This window comes from Gopherus flavomarginatus, chromosome 11 (genome assembly GCF_025201925.1).
Source record: "Gopherus flavomarginatus isolate rGopFla2 chromosome 11, rGopFla2.mat.asm, whole genome shotgun sequence".
NCBI classification, from domain to species: domain Eukaryota; kingdom Metazoa; phylum Chordata; order Testudines; family Testudinidae; genus Gopherus; species Gopherus flavomarginatus.
In genome coordinates, this window is record NC_066627.1 from 28,709,437 (window position 1) to 28,729,760 (window position 20,324).

Genomic DNA, 20,324 nt, shown 5'->3' on the forward strand with positions numbered 1-20,324 from the left:
CTAATGATGGGAAAGCTTTGGAACACTCTGGTTGGCTTCAGCAGGTGATTAGCAAGTTCCTAACTTTCACAAACACGGACTTCTCCTATAAAGCAAGATCCAAAACTAACAGCAGATGTAAACACGTTAACCAGAAAAGGGTGGCTGGTATGTTGACCCTTCTCTTTGCTTCTGTCGTGAGCCTTAACAATCATGCAAAGTCATGTGTCCATCAGCACTGCAACAAGCAGGTCTCTCATGATCCTTCCTAGCTTTTCTTCACAATCTTTCCACCACATACGCTGGCAGAACTCCAGCCCTCTCACCCCCACAAAAAGAGGCACCAATGCAAGAGTCTCTTAGTAAACCATTCATCTTGGATCACAGCTTTATTGTATGGATTTGCAACACAGCCCATATTACAAACATTGTCTGGGAAAATTTACAAGAATAAATAAGATGGACTCGCAGTCGTAAAAAAAAATTACACTTCACTGTAATGTACAGTCAAAAAATATATCTGATATTCATTGACTTGACATTATTTACCTTCCTTCTTTTAAGCCAGAAAGGAAAAAAACACTGAATGCACAGTGCTGAGTTTTTTTGTATTTATTTATTTTTTTCATTTTTATTGTACCGTGCTTTATCTATCAAACATCCAAACTGTACAATAATCATGAGGACTCGGGGAAACTGCAACAGAAAAGAGATTTTAATTCTCATGCCACACTTCTCCCAGCCAGCAAAATAGTTGCATCCAGGGCACTGAAACAGGAATCTAGCAGCTGATACAGGATGCTGCTTACCCAGATGTTCCCTCAGCGTTGCTGGGTCAAGTGGCAACAAATCTAGTAAAGAACCTTTGAGTGAGGCTCATACATTTAGGTTTCAGCAGGATGGTGAAAAGGTCAATGGGGAGGTGGATTTAGTTTGCATGAGCTGAACACAGTGAGACTGCAGCTAAATCTTTTGGCATAAAGGAGAGCATCGGTGTTGGAGAAGTAAGAATGGCTGAGAAGGGTGAGAGGGTAATGCCGGTTCTGTTTTGCACACACTAGAGATATCACTTGATACTGTTCAAAGCTTTTAACTTCACCATTTGCTTTGGGGTGATTTTTAGAGTAGATGAACTCATAAAAGCATGCTGTATGGTGGCAGTGCTCCCATGTGCTTAGCTCTGCATTCTGCAAACACGGGCGCTTCTGCAACTCAACATGAAAAACGGCGTCTCAAAGGCCTCCAGTCAGAAACCACTGGCTCATGGATATAACCAGCAAATAGTCCTCCATGGTACTACACATTAGAGGTACATCTGCTATAGTATAAACAAATGTTCGGTATAGTCCTAGGACCTGATTCTGATCTCACACTGGTAACTGATGGAAATCCAGCGTACATGAGATCAGAATTGGTCCTAGCAAGTACACACTTTTATTTGCACCTCCCCTTCTGTTCCAAAAGCATGATACAGCTGGGTGTTGGGTAATGGTTATAAATACCAGAATTATAGAGGCTTTGTGGTTCCCATTTTGGTGCATTTGATTCTTTTTTCCATTTCAGCCGTTTGTTCTTCCAGGAAAGCCCCTACAATCACCAGCATTTATCATTCATTTTCGTGCAGAATCTTCCCATTCCCTTGCACATTAATAGTTTACATTACAAATGCAGCCATCTGGAATTCTCTGTGCCTAATGGTAAATCCAAGTCTTTCAATCTAGTGCATATTTTTCTGTTTCCAGAGGATCAGGATGCATTAAGGGTAATGTGGATCAGAAAATCTGTTAGATGCTTTGAGATGGTGCAGAGGAGGGGGAACTGGGAACTGCAAGGCTTTTACAAACTGAAGGCGCTGCCAAAAGTTCTGGTTAACATGAAATTGTGGCTTAATCTTTGTAGTTTACTAAATACAATGGAGGCTTTTTACAGAGAGAGGCAAATCTCCTCCCTCAGCAAAGAAAGTCTCAAGACTAGGGGCCCTTTGATGTCAGCAAGGGTTTTGTCATTAACTTCAGTGGCACCAACGTTTGGCCTTATGGTAAGAACATTATTTTGCTTAACTTACTTTCCGGTCTCAATGGGTTTTCACATCTGAGAGGACCAAATTCAGTTTCTCTGTTGAAACATGCTATAATCTAAAATAGACCTACCCCACATTCCTGTTTTAAATCATGGAAAATGTTACATTCTTCTAGCATATATGTATAAACTGGTAAAACCCTGGAAGAGCAGGACAAATTCTGATATTCTAGGTTAATAAAAGATAGAGCATGGTGGTTGTTTCCAGTAGCACCCCCAATAACTGAACCAGCCCACCATTGATGCTGCTGGCTAATAAACCTGGTGCTGTACCTGGAGAAAGAAGTACTGTGTTCTTTTGGAGATAAAACTTCAAGAGGTGACACTCGTGTCTTGTTAAATATATGTCAGGAATTTGTACAAGACCAACATCTAAATAAATAACATATGTGGGAATTAACAGCGTGACTATCACTGATATATTGAATGGCTAATGTTTACCTTTTGATTAGCTGGGCACCCAGTCCGGGCTAATGAATTGTAGGGGTGAGGGGGAGGAGAAGAGAGGCTAACAGCATTTTATTCTAACACATGCTCCAGGATCTTCTAGGAGGCACAATATCCAAAGCCCTCTGGCAGCCGTTAGTGGGCTAATGCACAGTCAATGGCCATTCTGAGATTTGCATCTATGCAAAGTATCATATATCAGATGGCGCATCTGCCTCCTTGTCATCCCCGTCCACACACCCTCACATACAGCACATCTGTTCCAAACTAAAGAGACTGAAAGAACCCTTAGAAGCACAGCAGGCCCCCAGCAAGCTTCTGAGATGACCCTGGCAGTGTTTGAACTACTATCTGTGGATGTAGCACAGGGACAACATCAAGAGTAATTGTAGCACAGGAATTTTACCACCAGATAATGCTGATCTCTTTAAATTAATTGCAAGGCAATTATATTTTCCTGGCAGACAACTCACTTGTCCCCACCCCCATATCCCATATATGAATACAGAGGTGACATGCATGCCTGGGAGAGCATTTGATCATGTTCTCGGTTTTACAAACAAGGATACTTCAAATTTCAAAGACCTCAGCTTGAGCACCCCTTCTTTAATTTGTTTCTTGGTGTATTATCTCCCAAACCTTCTCTTCCTTCTGCTATGTCCTGACCTCTCCATTTGGGCCCTGCGGTGGGTAGGGGGGCTTCAAACATTGGAATTTGGTATTACCTGCATTCTTCTGATCTTAGCATAAACACAGCAGCACATAATGTAAAGGGTTATGAATGAGAATAACACAGAGAAAGAACATGGTGAGAGTTTCCATTGAAACATCTCTTTCCAGTGTTGTTCATTTCCCCCACTCAGCCTCCTGGAATAGAAAGAATAGTAGGCCTCCCCTTCTGTTCCAAAAGCATGAAACATTGATGTTTGGGAAGGGTTAAAAATACCAGATTTATAGGGGCCTGGGCAGTCCCCAAAATTTCTATGTAACATTCTGTGTTTTGTTTGGTCATTCTTTTTGAGTGTTTGTGCGTGAGGAACAGTGAGAGCATTTGCTATTTTCGGTTCAGTTATATAGCTGAAGATATAAATCATCACTTCTAGTTGTCGCTAGATATTAAATGTTGGTCTGTAAATCACATCTCCCTGTATTAGTATGGGTGTACATTTGTGTATGTACAAATGTACACACAATACATGGCTCAAAGAACTAAGATACGTTGAGTGCCGATGTTATGGGACACGTAAGAATGCCTCGGTGTACTGGGAACAGCCAGAGACTACAGCTTTTCTATAGATGTGAAAATCTTTTATTTGGCCGAATGGCTCATGCACACAGAACAAGGGGTAAATATTACAAACTTAAATGCTTAAAACTTGATTAGAGTGATACCCAGCAGAGCACAAAAAAATGGCTGGAACAAGGTATTGTGCAAGGAGACACTATGTTCCATATAGTTGTTCTGTACAACTCTGCCAAAGCACTTCAGTCATGAACTGAAGCACTTCTTGTTAGTTCAGTCCAAAGTTTCTCTTGAGCAGAGACAACTGGTCACGTCAAATTATGGACAAGAATGAAATAATCAAAATCACCTTTATTTGCTACCCAAGGACTCAGTTCTGCCATGCTTATTTACATACGTTACTCCTGTAAGTAGTCCCACAGACTTCAACAGGACTACTCACCTGTGGGAGGTAGTACTGAATGTGAGTGAAGGTGGAGGAGTTGGGCCTTAAGATAGAATTAGACTCCAAGGGCCATATTTTGGCCTCATTTACACTCCACTGGGCTTGCACTAAAGGACTTGAAGGTAGAATTTGTCCAAAGGTCTCCAAAGTGAGTCCAATGGAACTACAAGCGTCTACTCTTTGTGGTGCCAGCTTGACAACACTTGTTATTTGGCTGAATCCCACAAATGATGTGGATGTGATAACGCACCCACGAATGGCGAAACTGTTCATGACTTGCCATGCATTTAGCACCGCAGGTCCATATACATTATATAATGTGCACTGTTCCACCCCAAAATAAATTTGAAAATAATAAATAACTGGCCCATGATCTAATTTTGAAGATATTATGTTAAGGTAAAAAAATTATGAGAAGATCTGCTGCTCTTATACACCTGCTTCTTTTTTTTTAACCCCCCCCTCCCCCAAATCCCCATGATCAAACCACTCAGGGCTGGTCTATACAAACAGTTAATGCACGGAAAGCTAAGGCCTAAAGTTACAGATCACTAGCGTATCATGCATTAACTGTTCATGTGGACCCTGCTACCTCACACTAAAAGTTCCCTACTGTACTTTTATCTCCTCCTGCTTCAAAGCAGGGTAGATCAAAGTGCACTAGGGAACTTTTAGTGTGTGGTAGCAGGGTCGCCACAGACACCTAGCACATAGCATACTATTGCACTGTAGATTCACACCCCAGCTTGCTGTGCACTAACTGTTCGTCTAAACAAACCCTTAGTCTCTTTCATCTACAGCAAATTGTCTAGTTATCCCTTGGATTCTTTGCTTCAGTATCCTCTGAGCAATTTATCCCACGTGTTAATTATCCTTTGCATGAGGTAGTTCCTCCTGTTTCCTTAATTGTTCCCAGTTTCTTGAAGTTTAGATGATCACCAAGACCAGTATTGTGCCATTCATAAGCACACACTATGAACACCGAGGCATGGTTGTAAACTAGGATAGAGACTCATTAGAATTGGTGAAATACTGTCAGTATCAAATTTTCCTATATTTCAAATGAAAAAATGGAGTCCTCAAATAAATTCCTCTAGTGTTTTTCAAAGAATCATAGAAATGTAGGACTAGAATGGACCTCAGGAGGTCATCTAGTCCATATCCCTGCACGGAGTCAGGATTAAGCATGCCTGTGCTATCCTTGACAGGTAAGTGTCTAACTGGTTCTTAAAATCTCAAATGATGGGGATTCCGCAGCCTCCCTAGTAAAGTGTTCCAGTGCTTACCTGTCCCTAGAGCGATAAAGATGTTCCTAATCCTTTGCTGCAAAGCCAATTACTTCTTGTCCTACCCTCAGTGAACATGGAAACCAATCAATCACCATCCCTCTTTTACACATTTGAAGACTTATGATGCCTCCCCCCCTCAACCTTCTATTCTCTAAAGTGAACATGTCCAATTCTTTCAATCTTTTAAGTCACGCTTTCTAAATGTCCTGTCAGTTTGTTGCTTTACTTTGGACTATCTCCAATTTCTCCACATTTTTCCTGAATATGGTGCCCATAACTTGAACAGTACTCCGGCTGGGGCTTCATCAGTGCCACACAGAGCAGAACAATTACCACTTGTGTCTTATATATTACGCCAGTGGTTCCCAACCTTTTCGTCTGGCGCCCGTGGCGGTGGAGCATCCGCCGAAATGCCGCCAAATTTCTGCGGCATTTTGGCGGCGACGCCTCTCGCGTTGGGGACCCCTGTATTACACTAACATCCCAGAATAGCATTTGCCTTTTTCACAACAGCATCACACTGTTGCCACAGACTCAACTTGTGATCCACTACATCCCCCAGATCCTTTTCTGCACTGCTGTTGCCTTGCTAGTTATTCCCCAGTTATATATTTGTGCATTTGATTTTTCCTTGCTAAATACAGTATTTTGGCACTTGTCTTTATTGGATTTCATCTTGCTGATCTCAGCCCAATTCTCCAATTTATCAAAATAATTTTGGATTCTTATCCTTGTCTCCAAAGTGCTAGTAACCCCTCCAAGGTTGATGACATCTGAAAATTGTACAAGCATACCCTCCACTCCATCATCCAAGTCTTCAGTGAAAGTACTGGACCCAGGACAGATCCTTGCAGCACCCCACTAGAGTTTGACAGTGAACCACTGATGACTACTCCTTGAGAATGGTCTTTCAGCTAGTTATGCACCCATCCTATAGTAGTTATGTTTAGTCCATTTCCCTGGCTTGCTTATGAGAACGTCATTGGGGACTATATCAAAAGCCTTACTAAAGGCCAATTCCACTCCCTACTACTAGTAATCCTTTTCAGGATTGATAAAGCCTCTGTTAGCTCACTTCAAAGCTTCTATTTTTTCCTCTAAGAAGAATAAACCCAACTCATATTTCATTCTTCTAACCTGGTGGTATCTTTTTTGCTGTGTGCTGCACTCTCTAAGGCATTAATAGCATTCCTATGGTAGGGTGACCAGGACTGCATACACTATTTCAAATAGGATTTAATAAGCAACTTTATGCTATGTGTTGGCTGGTACTGTTTCTTCCCTCTGTCCCTCTACTCAATTCCCGTCACCTCTTTTATCTATTTAGATTGAGTCATGTGTTGAGTACCAAATCAATGAACTCAAACCTTTGAGTTCCTCACACAACTCTACTCCCAGATAAGCTCTGTTCTCAAGTCTGACACCTACTTCTCTCCACCCAAGCCTCCTTTGTAGCTGCTACTTTTGTCTATTTATCCACTTTCTTTCGTGCTATCCCTAAGCCTGGAGCTGCCCCTGCTTCTCACATTCTTGTTTATCTTCCTTTTTGCCACTGACAGATCTCATTGCCCACCTCTCTGCCCCTTTTTGTTTGAACTATTATCCAGTGTGTCCTATTTCTGATTTAGACAGAGACCTCAATTGCTAGTACGTTCTTGTGAATTTCCATGTACAACTATAGTGCACATTGAATATTAGTTGATGTTTTCAAGATATTAACTTGATTGTAAGCAGTGAATGAGGTCCTAAGAAAACTTATGTTATGAAAGGATTACCAAAAAAATAATAATAAACCCCCAAACCAACAAGCACACAGCCAAGGCCCCCAAACAGGAATAATTCAAGGAACAGACGGCAATTCTTTTTAAATAGCCTGGCTGAAGATGAGTGAATTGTATTCAAACACACAGCACTTTTTCTTTGCGAAGGATTTGGGCGGGTGGGAATGATTTCCTTTAACTTGATGGACTGAGTGAACTGACATTAAGGCAACCTCTACACTGCGACCCTTACAATGGCACGGCTGCGCCGCGGCAGTCATGCCACTGTAAGTTGCACTGCGTTGCCGCTCTTTATTGCCGGGAGAGAGCTCTCCTGGTGACAAAACAAAACTACCCCCAGGGAGCGGCAGTAGCATGTCAACAGGAGCATGACTCCCACTGACGAAGCGCTGTCCACACAGATGCTTTTCGTCGCTAAAACTTTTGTTGTTCAGGGGGGTGTTTTTTCACACGGAACAGAAGGCAATTCTTTTTAAATACCCTGGCTGAAGATGAGTGAATTGTATTCAAACACACAGCACTTTTTCTTTGCAAAGGATTTGGGCGGGTGGGAATGATTTCCTTTAACTTGATGGACCGAGTGAACTGACACTAAGGCATCCTCTACACTGCAGCAACAAAAGTTTTAGCAATGAAGGTGCCAGTTTAGACATAACCTAATTTAATTTCTGCAACTGGAGAAAAATCCTGGCCCGCTATGTAGTGCTTCCTTTCCTCCTCCATTCAAGTGGAATTTAGCACCACATTTGTTGCACCACATAGTTACAACATGCTACCTGTCATCTAACCACTAATTTTCATACCTGCCTTTGCATTCCCTGCACAACAGTTTCTCCACTCTTCTTATATTCTTTCAGGATTCTTTGCATGGATGAATGGCAAAAAGAGAAATTCTGTTTTCATAAAATGGCACACACGCACTAAACACTCCTCTACAGTTACACAACATCATCTTGTGTTTTTGTTGCAAACAATACAAGGAACCAGTCCAAAAAGGGCACAACGGAATGGGTGTGGGTGGACACAGGTACTGTACGGCATGCAGGATACTTTGGGACAAAATCGGACTTACTTGCTACCTTATTTCAGGACACTCACTTGTAAGGACAAGCCTAAAATCCAAAATCTCTTGTTAACGTGGGAAGTCTAACGAGTGGTAACTACTCAGGGGTGCCTTCTGAACTAAGATACATGGTAATATATTTTTTTTTTTAAAAAAAAAGAATGCTGATTCATAGATTCTAAGGCCAGACAGAGCCCTGGTGATCATCTAGTCTGTCCACAGAACTTCCCTCAAAATAATTCTCTTTGAGCTACAGCAAATCCAATTGTGATTTAAAAATGGCCAGCGATGGAAAGCTCACCACACCTTCGGTAAATAGTTCTAATGGTTAATTGCTTTCACTGTTAAAAATGTACACTTTATTTCCAGTCTGAATTTGTCTAACTTCACCTTCCAGCCATTGGACTGCGTTACACTTTTGTCTGCTTGGTTGTCAAAGGTATAATGCAATCCAGTCACTGAAAGCTGAAACTAGACATAGTTACACTGCTTTCCACATGTGGAAAATCAGTGTGACAGAGGGTCCAACCATAGGCTCTGGGTTTGAAGGATCTGGGTACTGACAAAAGGATGGGAAAACTCCGTTGAGGGATGAGGAGTTACAGTTTTATTAAACTCTTTTCTTCTGTCAAGCTTTGATGGAAAGTCTAGATTTTAAAAAGCCTGCCTTTCCCAGAATCTAGTCAAATGCAGACAACCACCTCTTATCTCTGCTGCCTTAAGATACATAGCTGAATAAATAAAAATCCTGAATACTGAAAGATCTGGTTCATCTAAATCAATTTACACTCTGAGATTAAAATCTAACCTTTTTCTGATTAACCAGTTAACACACTTTTCTATAGCTACAAAGAGATAAGACTGGGCAACACATATCCAGGGCTTGTTTCAAAGAGTTAATGGAAATTTTAATGCAGAAATTTTTGCAGAGCAAAGCAAATACCTTTTTGCTTGTGATGTAAAGTTTCCTGTGCTGCTGAAACATTTTTCTTACCTTTTCACAAAACCAGAAAATACCAAACTAGTTTTGTGTTTAATGTGCATAACCTTTCATACAGCCTGAATGGGTTACCATTTAGAAATCTCATGGCCTGGAGAGCTAGATAATCACGCAATTAGGTCTGATTGTACAACAGTTTGGGTACAGACAGCATAGAAAGCTTAGTCAATCCCCAAAATAAAATCATACGGTTGCTATGTCTACAATGCACAGTTAACCCAGGTGATCAGCACCTGGATCTGCACACCCAGTTGCGAGCATCCCCACTACAAAGACCTATCTGTGCTAGTGTGTCCTCACTGTTTCTGCACTCACCTGTGTGTGCCTGGAGGCATCTCCCATGTTATTTGTTCTGAGGTGTGCTCTAAAATTCTTTCCTAGTCTATTGCAGAAGAATTTCCGTCCTTAGGGAGGAATTGTGGGCAGTGCATTGGAGGGCAGGGCATCAGAGTGATTTAGCCTGCATTCTCACTGCAAAGTGATCAGGTTCTGGACAGAGTTAAAGAGGAACCTGCATTCTAATCCACACCTAAAGCCTTTCCATAATCAGGTTTGAGGTTTTCCTGTGTGGATGGTGGGGAGAGGGGTTGGGCTAAAACTCAGGTAAAAATCCAGATTAACTCTGCATTGGAGACATACGCTTAGACTGTAAACTCAGAAGAAGGAATTATCTTTCTGTTCTGTGTCTGGACCTGGCACAATGGGATACTGGTCCATGACTAGGTCTCCTAAGTGCTACAGTGATATAAATAATAATGATCTATAGTATATCATCATCATCAACAGGTATCTACTTTATACTCTTCTTTTTAAAGAGACACTGCACCCCGGCAAATCCTTGAAAAATGTGGTAAAAAAATAGCAAATTTACAAACCAAATGCAATTGGTTTGATGGAGGGTTTGTTTGCTCAAATGGCTGTGAAACCCATTTTTTTATTATTTGCTTCACCAGCCAGGACACTAACATGAATCAGAGAGATGTAACCAGTTCATGCACAGTCTTGGAAGTCAAGCAGGATCTGGAAGGAAAAGCTTGTGTAGTAGTTGGTGCAGCGAATCCATGAACAGCTTCCCAATTCCACCACCTAGTCTTATGTCTAGGGAGAACAGGAAAGGGGAAGAGAACTTCAACTTCTTGTTGATGGCATTTTCACTTGAAAAAAATAGATCAGGTGGATTAATTGTAACCAAAAGTCTCACGTGTTCCCTGTGGTTCTCTCATTTTTCCAAATGGCTGATGCACGAAATTCAAAAATTAAAGGGTGGGATTTGAAAACAGAAAAAGGAGCTGTTTAAAAGATAGAATATTCCAGTATTTTTTTCCTTTGTATCAAGGAAAGCAAAAATACACATCCAAAGTGGTAGAGAAGAGGTTGGAGGAGATTAGAAAGCACAGTCTTCCAGCCCGTCTCCTGTTTAGCCAATTTGTACGCTAGGAGGAAGCAGTAGATGCTCCAATAGAAAGCAGGCAGCAGCAAACACAGGGATCACCTTCTCCTCCCAATGGCACTGAGGTCAGTACTCTCTGACCCTTGCTTCAGTGTGGAGAGTCTGGCTCTCCCCACACCCATTACTGCCCTTTAGTGCGGGGAAAAAAAGTGTTCTTCAGACTTGGGGGTCTGGAATCCAGTAGACCCCCATCTCTGCTAGGCTAAAATGAACTCAAGTATTCCAGTGCAACCTCGTATACAAATTTATATTGTTCCTGAAAGAGAAAGAAAAAGCCAGTGGTAAAATGGTAGCAGTGAGTTCTTAATAGCCTGATCCTGTTTCATTCCCATTTCCACTCCACTTGGCACGATCGGGCTCCAAGAGTTAAACTTTTAATAACTTATAGACCCAATTGCACTTCTCTGGCACTGGCAGGGGACAAAAAGGGTACCAAGACACTGGAAGAAAAAGATGTGCCCATACAGTCATAATACTGAATATTCATCATTTCATGCACGTCCTTACTGCAACTCTCACACACACCTGAGGGAAATCATTCACTCTAATTGACTGATCTAATTTAATTCATATTGGGCAATACCCTGAAGTACTTTTTTTTTTTAAACTCGTTCTTTACTCACTGCATCATATGCAGGTGTGTAAGGGAGGGACACTTACCAGTGACTCCACCATATTGGATTTGTTATTCCGTAACGTCTTCACTATGTGGAATACGTCAATGATATTTTGCTGCTGAATCATTTCACAGACGCTGCAGATGGCACAGAAGGTGCCACTGCGTCCACCACCATTCCTAGACATGGAAGAAAAGAGGGAGTTTATAAAGGGATGCAGGGGACTGGCACATGGAGGCAAGCACCCTGCAAAGGGCAGTGCTTTCCCAGATTCAAAAGCATGCATCACTGGAGGTACCACGTGCAGGCCCCATGCAGGCAGGAAGCTTCAGCGGGTTTGAAGATGAGCAAGACAACGGTTTAGAGATTAGAATATAGGAATGTGACTTGAAAGACACAATCAAACTTAGTGGCCTTGGGCAAGTCACTTCACCTCCCTGTGCCTCAGTTTTCTCATCTTTAAAACAGGAATAATACCGAAGTCACTTGTAATCTTGTGAGGTTTCATTCATTAAAGTCTGTACAGGGTTTTTTTTAGATAGTCACATGGAAAGTGTTATACAAGAATTAGAATTAACTAATAAACGTTGCATTGACCATGATGGAAAAGTCTTGCCACCTTTATGATGTATGCTCAAAACTATTCAGTATCTAATCAATTAATTGTAACCGATCATATTTGTATTACAATAGCACATTGAGACACCAATCAGGATTGGGGCCTCTGAACAGACAGAAGTAGACATCTATAATCAATTCTTTTTGTCCTGCACCATAGGTTAGGAAGTATTCCCAGCCATACTTACAGGCAGTGGACAACAGTGCGTCCATCTCTCCCATCGTACTGCTCCTGCCATTTCTCTAGCCGTCTGACCACCTTCAGGAGGGAGCGTTTGGATGGAGGGGTGTCCCGGTATGCTGGCCAGCCAATGTACTGCAAATGCTGTACTATACGATATCCATCCTGGGGCTAAAACAAATTGTTATCCACTTCCATTATACCATCAGAAAGATAGGGAGGAAGAGCAGGGGTATGCGAGGGAGTAGTAGTCATAGGTTACATATGCATTTGGTGATGCATAACATCACCAAAATAAGTAATTATTCCTACAAATCAGTGTATAACTTAACAACAACAAAATGAGTACAACTAGGCTACAGGCCAGAAGGAAGCACGCTGCAGCTGGGTGCAAGGCCTCCATCTCTTTCCAAAGAAAGAAAAATAAATCCAGAGAATTAGAGTGGTTTCAGGTTTTGAGGAAAAGGAAGTTTTTTCTGGAAAGGCTTTAGTTGAGACTGCTAAAAGGCCCGGAAGAAAATGGGGCTCTGAAAATAACTGTTTTTATTCGGGAATAAAGTCATCTCATGGTGGAAGAATGAACAAAATATTTATTCTCTTCCCCTCTCGCCTGTTTCAGAGGTTGGTGATACTATATGGAGAGGAGACAAAGCAGTCATTCAAAAAAAACAATGGGGGAAAAGAGCAGATATAAGATCCTAATGGTGATTTTACCAGTAGCACAGACCAACCCATAATTGCCTCTTTAATGGCACAACCAAGCTGTTGCATAAACTCAAACTCAGAGGCAGATACATGGGGCACTGGGATTATTTTCAAAGACCAGTTGGCATCTCCATTTCTAACAGTGAGAGGAACAGAAAATATGGGGATAGTACCTAACCGAGTGGGAAATCTGTACTGAAACAACACAGTAAATATCAAGGTTATCCACTGCAGCAGTGCAATAACTGTAATTGGGTCCATTATACAAATAACCCTGGTTTGTGAGCATGGTTAGGGCTGTTTCCTCCCATCTGTAGGGTTGGGGCTAATGGATGCCGAGTGAAAACATTTTATAAAGGTGACAGTTCCTTATTAATAGGGGCACAGTGGCAACTGGGAACCCCAACAGTTTAGCCAAGCAGCACTGCACTGAACTTCAGAGATAGGAGCTCCTATACCCTTCAGCACAAATGGTTGGCAGAGATGGAATGGAGATAACAATATCCTACTTTAGCTAATAGAATTAATGATGATTTTACATTGACTGCTAGTTGATTAAGGTAACATGCCCTCCAGGACATACAGAAAACGCTTTCCAGTTAAGGACAGAAATCCAGTTCACATTATTCACCTTGTGATTTTACCGAGAAGTCTTCTACCTTCTGGAGAGGGGTGCAGCTACAAGATTCCACCTGTAGCAGTGGCAAGAAAATCCTGCAATGGATTTTTTTACGCGGCCTTGGGATTAGGTGGCACCCCTGCCCCTTGTCTGTCTGAGCAACTATTTGACAGAACAGGACCGATGAATGAATAAATGGATCATCTGGGATGTCACCGATCTTACCCTGGCCATGTTGCAGATCCGGAATATCCTATTGATGATATCCTCATCAATGTCTGCTGAAACAAACTCCACCTGGATTGGACCATAACAACAGGACGTTTTCTCTGGCCAGTACTGCATGCAGAGCTAGTCAGGGTGCAAGACAAATAGAAAGTAGGTCACGTGCAGGCTAAGAAACTATCAATCCTCTTTTCTTCTTCTAACCTCACACCCAGTTCAGGAACTGTAATCTAAACCCAGCATTACAGAGGATATGGAAGCCCTGGCCTTTAAAGTGGCTGGCAGACAAAGTTTCTGCAGGAGTATAGATTTAAAAGGAGTGTTAATAGATTAGTGTCCGTGAGTGAATTTAATATGAAGCACAGAGGTTTTGTGTTGTGAGTTAATGAGGAAACACTCAATACTAAGAAGATTAATCTTAGTTCTACCCAAGTGGAACTTTTATTTCTCTGTGCAGCCAACTTTTTTATATTTTGAGTTTACTAGCATCTAGGAAGGGGACAAGCCAGACTGGTTTAAAAAATCACACATCTCACACCTCAGATTAAATCACAACTGAACCTTTTATGTGTTTTGTTTTTATTAATATATAATGATTGACTGTTGGATGTCCTCATTTCAATATAGGAGCTATGAAAGTTGCCACTCATCTGGGATCCTGCATTATGAACTCAATCAGCGAAGGGCGTTTCTGTCTTGCCAGGATAGCTGTAGAATTGCTGAAGCTTCTGCAGAATGGTTCTGGGATGTTGTAAGGTCATCACCATACCACATGCTGGTCTTCAAAATTACATTTTAAAATGATTAGTCTCTCTGATAATATGGTGATGATTGTAGCATAAATGCTTAGATTAGATAACTATGGACAGACATCATACAAAGCTAGTATGGTGAGTGCAACATCCTGATACAATTGATTTTTCGTTGCAGAAATCTCACTCTCTTAAGTGATATAAAACTAATTCCTTGTGCTGATGGCTTATAAGGTGTGTAACTTTAAAACTGTCATTTGTCCTTTGAGCTAGCAGTGTTTTTTTGGCACTGGTCCAGGACTTAGTTTGGCAGACACCAGATCTCAGGACAGTGTAATTTTCAGTTCATAATTAATCACCAGATCTCCTCTCCTTTCCCTTAAAGTGCAACAAGGAAAAACAAAGCATGATATGGCATTGCTGGTGAAAGGTGGCCAGCAAAAATACCGGAGTGCTAATGCTGGAGGATTTCATTTTTCCAGACCCTAAATGTTAAATAACCAGGAAAAGAGGTTTCATATTTCCAGAGAATGTGCAGGACTGTTTCTTTCCAGTTTGTTGGGCAACCAATAAGATTAAAAACTACTTTGGATTCATTCCCAGGACATAAAATCAGGTTTGATGAATGAGATAGAACAGAACGAGTCCTGAAGGACCAGGGATCCTAGATAAATTGTATTTGAGATTTCAGACACTTAGGACTCAGAAAACTGGTCACACCAACAGCTTGGTCTTTAGAAAGGCTGAACTGGAGGTACCTTAATGCAGAGAGGAGCAGAAGTGAATCAGATTCCACATCATTCATTCTGCTTGGAGAATCCCCCTGATGAGAATGTGACTGGTTTTTCCATTAGCACTAATAAAGGCAGCATCATAACAGCAGCCTTCAGGGGGGAAATATTTTGAAAAGAGTGAGGAGCTGATGAAAAATTAAGTTATAAAGTGCAAAGTGCTCGAGGCCACTTCTGCTGTTTAGCAAGAACTACAATGCGTGAAGTAGCAATGTCATACCGCAAATTTCCTGCACAGTCCCACAAATTTCCCTTTCTGATGCTACCCATCATGACACTGAGTGCAAATGCCAACGCACCAGCAAGGGTAACCCCTCTTCACCTTGCAAGCTTTAGTACTGAAAATTATTTTAGGTCTGCCAACCAAATAAACAATTTATATAAAAAGGAGAAAAAATCAGTTGTGCAGTAAGTATCCACCTCTCTCCTCCCTTTTTGCTCACTGTAAATCAGCTTCTCATAATAAGTGATCATTCAAGAGCTTTGGTATTTCACTTTGATTAAAGCATCCAAAACATCAGGTGCTTCTCCACAATCTCATGCAAATTATCCAAACTTCCCAACTCTGCAAAACTGGACTGGGGATCTCAAGAAAAAAGGATCTGTCATATGATTTCACATACATCCTACTTCCAGTCACCTGGCAATACCACAAGATCAGGCTCGTTGACAGTGTTTTAGCATTTACAGGTCTGGTCGCAGGCGGAAAGCAATGGGCGAAGATGAAGAACAATGTGTAAAAGTATTGAACTAGGCTCTTCTGAACCACAGAGTTTAGCTTGAGTTTTGGCAGGAGTGGTGGAAGCACCCTAAAAGTGTGGGGAGGGGCCCACAGGCACCTGAACCGTGGCCCTGCCCCCTAGTGCCATGCTGCCTCTGAGGCCCCCTCCCCACTGCCCCTGAGGCCCTGCTCCCATGTCGCCTCTTCCCCCAAAGACCCTGCCCCCGCTTGCTCCTCTCCGCCCCCTCATTGCTCTTCCTTAGCCCATAAAAAGTACCCTCTGACTTTAAAAAGTGGGGGGGGGGGCATGGCCTCCTGCCCCCTTTCCTGCCCCCCCGCCCATTCTGGCACTCCTGGTTTCGAGTGAAGATTCACTCTGGATTGTACTTACAGTTGTTTCTCCATTTCTATGCACCTTCCCTTTTGCCTCACAACTTTTCTGCCTCTCTTGAATAGCAACTGGGGACACCTGAAGCTCCTTTGATCTGTGAATAAGGCTGCTTGACAGAGCTATTAGAAATCCACCTACCTGTGCAGCATCCATCTCGTTCAGCATCACTATGGAGGAGCAGTTGTAATCAAACACCAGCCTCCAGAAATCTGGTACGGTGTTGGGTAAAGGGTGCTGGGTAACAATAAAGGCAGCGGGTTGCTTGTGGCTCTAACAAAAGAATAAGATTAGTTACAAAATCAATCCACTTTTATTCAGATGATTATTAAACCTAGAAGGCTAAGGCTATGCAATCTGAGCCATTTAATCAGATTATACAGATCACACCCCCTCTTCCTTGTTATCATTGTGCAATGAATGAAGACCTCATAATAGGATCCTACTGCTCCCAACAAACACATTTCATTAGAGAAGTGGCACAAGAACAGGAATTATGTAAATAAATTATTTATGTTTTGGGGGTAAGCAAATAACAATAATATTAATTAAAATGAAGACCAATAACTGCTGGAAGCAGAATGTTTCTTCTTTTCGTGCCACTAGCTGCTAAAGACCAGTCAGGGTGCTCTCCCTCACTCTGATTTTGTTTCCTGGGAGCAGAAAACTGAAGAGTTGGCATATTCAGGTATGTCTACACTATGGGATTATTCCGATTTTACATAAAACGGTTTTTTAAAACAGATTGTATCAAGTCGAGTGCACGCGGCCACACTAAGCACATTAATTTGGCGGTGTGCGTCCATGTACCGAGGCTAGCGTCAATTTCCGGAGCGTTGCACTGCGGGTAGCTACCCTATGGCTATCCCATAGTTCCCGCAGTCTCCTCTGCCCATTGGAATTCTGGGTTGAGATCCCAATGCATGATGGGGCAAAAACAGTGTCGTGGGTGATTCTGGGTAAATCTCGTCACTCAATCCTTCCTCCGTGAAAGCAATGGCAGACAATCATTTCGCGCTCTTTTTCACCTGGACTGCCCTGGCAGACGCCATAGCATGGCAACTGTGGAGCCTGTTTTGCCTTTTGTCACTCTCACCATATGTGTACTGGATGCTGCTGACAGAGGCGGTACTGCAGTGCTACACAGCAGCATTCATTTGCCTTTGCAAGGTAGCAGAGACGATTACCATCCCTATTGCACTGTCTGCCATTGTAAATTGGCGATGAGATGATGGTTATCAGTCATTTTGCACCGTTTGCATTTGGAAATTGGCGATGACAGTTATCAGTCCTTTTGTACTGTCTGCTTCTGTCATGGGTGCTCCTGGCTGGCCTCGCTGAGGTTGGACGGGGGCGCGTGGACAAAAATGGGAATGACTCCCCGGGTCATTCCCTTCTTTATGTTCTGTCTAAAAATAGAGTCAGTCCTGCCTAGAATATGGGGCAAGTCTACTAGAGAACCAGAGAGCACAGCCACTCCGTGTCAGAGCCCCAGAGATCCCGCAGAAATGATTAGCTGCATGCCATTCTAGGGGGTGCCCCTGCAACAACCCCACCCACTGCTTCCTTCCTTCCCCAACCCTCCTGGGCTACCGTGGCAGTGTCCCCCCATTTGTGTGATGAAGTAATAAAGAATGCAGGAATAAGAAACACTGACTTTTAGTGAGATAAAATGAGGGGGAGGCAGCCTCCAGCTGCTATGATAGTCCAGGCAGTACAGAATCTTTTCTTTAGACATGAAAGGGGGGGGCTGACGGAGCTCAGCCTCCAGCTGCTATGATGAGGAAGGTTACCAAGTCTTTTGTATCATCTGCTGGGAATGACCAGGAGTCATTCCCATTTTTACCCAGGCGCCCCCGGCCGACCTCACTGAGGCCAGCCAGGAGCACTTATGGGCTGATGATGACGATGGATACCAGTCATTTTGCACCCTCTGCCACCGGGAAGGGGATGCTGGTGTTCAGCGCTGCAGCACCCCGTCTACCAGCGGCATGCAGTAGACATAGGGTGACACTGAAAAAAGGTGAGAAACGATTTTTTTCCCTTTTCTTTCGGGGGGGGGAGAGAAAGGGTGTAAATTGATGACACACACCCTGAAACACCAGGGAAAATGTTTTTGACCCTTCAGGCATTGGGAGCTCAGCCAAGAATGCAAATGCTTTTTGGAGACTGCGGGGACTGTGGGATAGCTGGAGTCCTCAGTACCCCCTCCCTCCCTCCCTCCCTCCCTCCATGAGCATCCATTTGATTCTTTGGCTTTCCGTCATGCTTCTCACGCAGCACTGTGCTGAGTCCCTGCTGTGGCCTCTGTCTATCATAGCCTGGAGATTTTTTCAAATGCTTTGTCATTTTGTCTTCTGTAATGGAGATCTGATAGAACAGATTTGTCTCCCCATATAGTGATCAGATCCAGTATCTCCTGTACGGTCCATGCTGGAGCTCTTTTTGGATTTGGGACTGCATCGCCACCTGTGCTGATCAGAGCTCCACGCTGGGCAAACAGGAAATGAAATTCAAAAGTTCACAGGGCTTTTCCTGTTTACCTGGCCAGTGCATCCAAATTCAGACTGCTTTCCAGAGCGGTCACAATGGTGCACTGTGGGATACCGCCCAGAGGCCAATACCATCGAATTGCGGCCACACTAACCCTAATCCGACATGGCTATACCGATTTCAGTGCTACTTCCCTTGTCAGGGAGGAGTACAGAAATCAGTTTAAAGAGCCCTTTATATCGATATAAAGGGCTTCGTTGTGTGAACAGGTGCAGGGTTAATTCGGTTTAATGCTGCTAAATTCAGTTTAAACGCGTAGTGTAGACCAGGCCTCAGATTTGAGAGCATCCTCTCAAGGATGGAACGTGGGGAAGTGGTCCGAGCACTGGGTTCTGGAGCGCTCTTCCTGATGCTGTTCTGTGACTTTTGTATGAGTCACTTGACCTCAACACGTGTAAAATGGTTAGAATACTTCCCTCCCTCTGAAGAGTGTTGAAAGGCTTAATGGATGTTCATTAAGTACTTTGAGATCACAGGATGAAAGGAGATTACAAATGCAAACTACTATTCCTCTTTGGGGGCAGCAGACAGTGCTCAGCTGAACCCATAAACTATAGGATTTTGCCTACCGCCTCTCAGGGAGACGGAGTACGTACGCCAAAGGGAGAAGGTCTCCCCTCAGCATAGGCAGCGTCTTCACCAAGTGCTACAGTGGGGAAGCTGCTGCCAGGGCTGGCTCTGGCTTTTTTGCCACCTCAAGCAAAAAAAAAAAAAAAGAGGTGGGCGGGGGGCAGCCAGAGCGGCAAAGCAGGGAACAAAAACAAACAAAAAACCCCTGCAGGGAAGCCTGAGTGGTAAAGCGGGCGGGCGGGGGGGGGAACGGCATGGCCGGAGTGGCAAAGCAGGGGGGAAAAACCCCGCAAAAAACCACATTTGAGGAAGCTGAAGCACATAGAGTAGTTATTCAGGAAGCCTGGGGCAGAGCAGGGAGTAGGACGAAGGTCTATTGATTCCAAGTCCTTTGCTTGAACCACAAGACTGTGACAGCTTCTCAAAGGTCTGAGTTTGAGACTTGGGCTTGGTCCCCTGCTTCTGTACTAGACTGGATTTGGGTCCATTTTCAAACACGGTGACATGTCTTATAGATACTTATTGTCAAAGAAGTTGGAGGTTTGTGCCTCCAGAACTCAATCAGCCACCCATTCCAAGGATAACATCACCCCTTCTACCATGATAAACATTCAACATTACCCCAACGATTGGATTTTTTTTCTCCTCCAATTGGAGGAAAGCTGCTGTGACCTTGTGATAATACACAGAGCATGCTGAAACTCAGATAAGAGGAAAAATAGTAAAACATAAAAAAATAATAAAGACTGATGGGAGAAGTAAAAATGAGCATCATTGAGATCATGTGACCTTCCCCTTAGAGCAAGGC

General features: G+C 42.9%; 2 protein-coding genes across 6 annotated transcripts in view; one reads left to right on the forward strand and one right to left on the reverse strand.

Annotated features, from left to right (window-relative positions):
* Nucleotides 1-20,324, forward strand: part of LOC127030720 (uncharacterized) — a 549,169-nt gene that overhangs the window by 14,620 nt on the left and 514,225 nt on the right. The gene's annotated exons all lie outside the window — the stretch shown is intronic.
* PTPRT (protein tyrosine phosphatase receptor type T) overlaps nucleotides 335-20,324 on the reverse strand; it is a 778,873-nt gene continuing 758,883 nt past the window's right edge. For all 5 annotated transcript variants that reach the window (XM_050917254.1, XM_050917256.1, XM_050917255.1 and 2 more), the window contains 5 exons: nucleotides 16,535-16,666; nucleotides 13,742-13,867; nucleotides 12,200-12,363; nucleotides 11,437-11,572; nucleotides 335-11,032 (listed from right to left, as the gene is read on the reverse strand). In XM_050917254.1, the coding sequence (XP_050773211.1) occupies nucleotides 10,979-11,032; nucleotides 11,437-11,572; nucleotides 12,200-12,363; nucleotides 13,742-13,867; nucleotides 16,535-16,666 (612 nt within the window). In that variant the 3' untranslated portion in view covers nucleotides 335-10,978. The remainder of the gene's footprint in view (nucleotides 11,033-11,436; nucleotides 11,573-12,199; nucleotides 12,364-13,741; nucleotides 13,868-16,534; nucleotides 16,667-20,324) is intronic.